Below are 5000 nucleotides of genomic sequence, written 5' to 3' on the forward strand. Positions count from 1 at the left end.
AAACTACCCAGACACTAAACTACCCAGACACTAAACTACCCAGGCACTAAATTACCCAGACACTAAATTACCCAGACACTAAACTACACAGGCACTAAACTACACAGACACTAGACTTAATCTAAACTACCCAGACACTAAACAGGCACTAAACTACACAGACACTACACTTAAACTAAACTACCCAGACACTAAACTACCCAGACACTAAACTACCCAGACACTAAACTACCCAGACACTAAACTACACAGGCACTAAACTACCCAGACACTAAACTACCCAGACACTAAACTACCCAGACACTAAACTACACAGACACTAAACTACACAGACACTACACTTAAACTAAACTACCCAGACACTAAACTACACAGACACTAAACTACCCAGACACTAAACTACCCAGACACTAAACTACACAGACACTAAACTACACAGGCACTAAACTACACAGGCACTAAACTACACAGGCACTACACTACACTTAAACTAAACCACACAGGCACTAAACCACACAGGCACTAAACCACACAGGCACTAAACCACACAGACACTAAACTACCCAGACACTAAACTACACAGACAATAAACTACACCCATTTTCACATTTCCATGTTTTCATTCCATCCTTCCAGATGTGCAGTAAGATCATGGAGAAGAATGCCAACCCTCAGTGGAATCAAAGCCTGGCCATGCCCATACGGGTATATATGATATACATCTAGCAATTAATACTACTATTATATAATATACAGTGGGGAGTACAAGTATTTGATACACTGCCGATTTTGCAGGTTTTCCTACTTACAAAGCATGTAGAGGTCTGTAAATTATTTTATCATTGGTACACTTCAACTGTGAGAGACGGAATCTAAAACAAAAATCCAGAAAATCACTTTGCATGATTTTTATGTAAATAATTAGCATTTTATTGCATGACATAAGTATTTGATACATTAGGAAAGCAGAACTTAATATTTGGTACAGAAACCTTTGTTTGCGATTACAGATATCATACGTTTCCTGTAGTTCTTGACCAGGTTTGCACACACTGCAGCAGGGATTTTGGCCCACTCCTCCATACAGACCTTCTCTAGATCCTTCAGGTTTCGGTGCTGTCGCTGGGCAATACGGACATTCAGCTCCAAAGATATTCTATTGGGTTCAGGTCTGGAGACTGGCTTGGCCACTCCAGGACCTTGAGATGCTTCTTACGGAGCCACTCCTTAGTTGCCCTGGCTGTGTGTTTCGGGTCGTTGTCATGCTGGAAGACCCAGCCACGACCCATCTTCAATGCTCTTACTGAGGGAAGGAGGTTGTTGGCCAAGATCTCGCGATACATGGCCCCATCCATCCTCCCCTCAATACGGTGCAGTCGTCCTGTCCCCTTTGCAGAAAAGCATCCCCAAAGAATGATGTTTGATTGACCGTCATCTTGAACTTCTTCCATTTTCTAATAATTGCTCCAACAGTTGTTGCCTTCTCACCAAGGTGCTTGCCTATTGTCCTGTAGCCCATGTGGAGAGGTTGGAGTCTGTTTGATTGAGTGTGTGTACAGGTGTCTTTTATACAGGTAACGAGTTCAAACAGGTGCAGTTAATACAGGTGATGAGTGGAGAACAGGAGGGCTTCTTAATTAAAGAAAAACTAAAAGGTCTGTGAGAGCCGGAATTCTTACTGGTTGGTAGGTGATCAAATATTAATGTCATGCAATAAAATGCAAATTAATTATTTAAAAATCATACAATGTGATTTTCTGCATTTTTGTTTTAGATTCCGTCTCGCACAGTTGAGGTGAACCTATGATAAAAGTGACATGCTTTGTAAAGTAGGAAAAGCTGCAAAAATCGGCAGTGTATCAAATACTTATTCTCCCAGTCCTCCTACGAACCCTTTACTCTTCTTCTCCCAGTTTCCCTCCATGTGTGAAAAGATGAGGGTTCGTGTCCTGGACTGGGACCGAGCCAGCCACAATGATGTCATCGGGACCGCCCATCTCTCCATGTCTAAGATCTCTGCCCCGGGAGGAGCGATAGAGGGTGAGCCACTGATCTCGACTGGTTTGGACTAGTTTGGACTGGTTTGGACTGGTCTGGACTGGTTTGGACTGGTTTGGACTGGTATGGACTGGTTTGGACTGGTCTGGACTGGTTTGGACTGGTTTGAGTGGTTTGTGACACTGGTTTGGACTGGTTTGGACTGGTTTGGACTGGTTTGAACTGGTTTGAGTGGTTTGTGACACTGGTCTGCACTAGTCTTAACTGACTGGTTTTGACAATTGGTGTTTGCTGGTTTGGACTGGTTTTTCCACTTGAGCACTGGTCTGGACTGGTTTTGGTCGTGGCTGTTATAGCAAAGTATGGCAGTAGCATGGAAGGGCTATGAACTAACATCGTTCCATTTGTTGTTTCATACTGGCACTTACGATGATTCACCTCAGCTATTGATACCCATAGTATTGATCAATATTGATATCAGCTATTGATACCCATAGTATTGATCAATATTGATATCAGCTATTAATACCCATAGTATTGATCAATATTGATATCAGCTATTAATACCCATAGTATTGATCAATATTGATATCAGCTATTGATACCCATAGTATTGATTCATATAATATTGATATCAGCTATTAATACCCATAGTATTGATCAATATTGATATCAGCTATTAATACCCATAGTATTGATCAATATTGATATCAGCTATTAATACCCATAGTATTGATCAATATTGATATCAGCTATTAATACCCATAGTATTGATCAATATAATATTGATATCAGCTATTAACACCCATAGTATTGATTCATATTGATATCAGCTATTAATACCCATAGTATTGATCAATATAATATTGATATCAGCTATTGATACCCATAGTATTGATTCATATTGATATCAGCTATTAATACCCATAGTATTGATCAATATAATATTGATATCAGCTATTTATACCCATAGTATTGATTAATATAATATTGATATCAGCTATTAATACCCATAGTATTGATCAATATTGATATCAGCTATTAATACCCATAGTATTGATCAATATTGATATCAGCTATTAATACTCATAGTATTGATTAATATAATATTGATATCAGCTATTGATACCCATAGTATTGATCAATATTGATATCAGCTATTAATACCCATAGTATTGATCAATATTGATATCAGCTATTAATACCCATAGTATTGATCAATATTGATATCAGCTATTAATACCCATAGTATTGATTAATATAATATTGATATCAGCTATTAATACCCATAGTATTGATTCATATTGATATCAGCTATTAACACCCATAGTATTGATTAATATAATATTGATATCAGCTATTGATACCCATAGTATTGATTAATATAATATTGATATCAGCTATTAATACCCATAGTATTGATTCATATTGATATCAGCTATTAATACCCATAGTATTGATCAATATTGATATCAGCTATTAATACCCATAGTATTGATTATCATAATATTAATATCAGCTATTCATACCAATAGTTGATCAATACTGATATCAGCTATCAATTCCCATAGTTGATCAACACTGATATCAGCTATCAATTCCCATAGTTGATCAACACTGATATCAGCTTCCAATACCCATAATATTGATTATCATAATATTAATATCAGCTACCAATACCCATAGTTGATGAATATAATATTGATCTCAGCTACGAATACCCTTATGCTCCTTGGTGTGATGCATGGATTGGTTTTGGTTTTCCTTTGTCTAGTTGGTTGAGCCACAGTGAGAATTGTGTTAGTAGGACTTCCTTCAGGACTTCCTGTATGGTAGTGTGTGTTGGTAGGACTTCCTGTATGGTAGTGTGTTTTGGTAGGACTTCCTGTATGGTAGTGTGTGTTGGTAGGACTTCCTTCAGGACTTCCTGTATGGTAGTGTGTTTTGGTAGGACTTCCTGTATGGTAGTGTGTGTTAGTAGGACTTCCTTCAGGACTTCCTGTATGGTAGTGTGTGTTGGTAGGACTTCCTGTATGGTAGTGTGTGTTGGTAGGACTTCCTGTATGGTAGTGTGTTTTGGTAGGACTTCCTGTATGGTAGTGTGTGTTGGTAGGACTTCCTGTATGGTAGTGTGTGTTGGTAGGACTTCCTGTATGGTAGTGTGTGTTGGTAGGACATCCTTCAGGACTTCCTGTATGGTAGTGTGTTTTGGTAGGACTTCCTGTATGGTAGTGTGTGTTGGTAGGACTTCCTGTATGGTAGTGTGTGTTGGTAGGACATCCTTCAGGACTTCCTGTATGGTAGTGTGTGTTGGTAGGACTTCCTGTATGGTAGTGTGTGTTGGTAGGACTTCCTGTATGGTAGTGTGTTTTGGTAGGACTTCCTGTATGGTAGTGTGTGTTGGTAGGACTTCCTTCAGGACTTCCTGTATGGTAGTGTGTGTTGGTAGGACTTCCTGTATGGTAGTGTGTGTTGGTAGGACTTCCTTCAGGACTTCCTGTATGGTAGTGTGTGTTAGTAGGACTTCCTGTATGGTAGTGTGTGTTGGTAGGACTTCCTGTATGGTAGTGTGTGTTGGTAGGACTTCCTGTATGGTAGTGTGTGTTGGTAGGACTTCCTTCAGGACTTCCTGTATGGTAGTGTGTGTTAGTAGGACATCCTTCAGGACTTCCTGTATGGTAGTGTGTGTTGGTATGACTTCCTGTATGGTAGTGTGTGTTGGTATGACTTCCTGTATGGTAGTGTGTGTTGGTAGGACTTCCTGTATGGTAGTGTGTTTTGGTAGGACTTCCTGTATGGTAGTGTGTGTTGGTAGGACTTCCTTCAGGACTTCCTGTATGGTAGTGTGTGTTGGTAGGACTTCCTTCAGGACTTCCTGTACGGTAGTGTGTGTTGGTAGGACTTCCTGTATGGTAGTGTGTGTTGGTAGGACTTCCTTCAGGACTTCCTGAACTCGTTTTGTCTCTGTCCTAATGTCTCCTATCATCTCCCTCTGCATTCAG

At 39.6% G+C, this 5000-nt stretch overlaps 1 protein-coding gene across 1 annotated transcript in view; it reads left to right on the plus strand.

Annotated features, from left to right (window-relative positions):
* Positions 1–5000, plus strand: part of LOC135537009 (dysferlin-like) — a gene marked incomplete at its 3' end in the record, with an annotated part of 14421 nt that overhangs the window by 5932 nt on the left and 3489 nt on the right. The window contains exons 5-6 of the mRNA XM_064963218.1: positions 637–705; positions 1914–2040. Of these exons, the coding sequence (XP_064819290.1) occupies positions 637–705; positions 1914–2040 (196 nt within the window). The remainder of the gene's footprint in view (positions 1–636; positions 706–1913; positions 2041–5000) is intronic.

Source organism: Oncorhynchus masou, unplaced genomic scaffold (assembly GCF_036934945.1).
Source record: "Oncorhynchus masou masou isolate Uvic2021 unplaced genomic scaffold, UVic_Omas_1.1 unplaced_scaffold_6972, whole genome shotgun sequence".
NCBI lineage: Eukaryota > Metazoa > Chordata > Actinopteri > Salmoniformes > Salmonidae > Oncorhynchus > Oncorhynchus masou.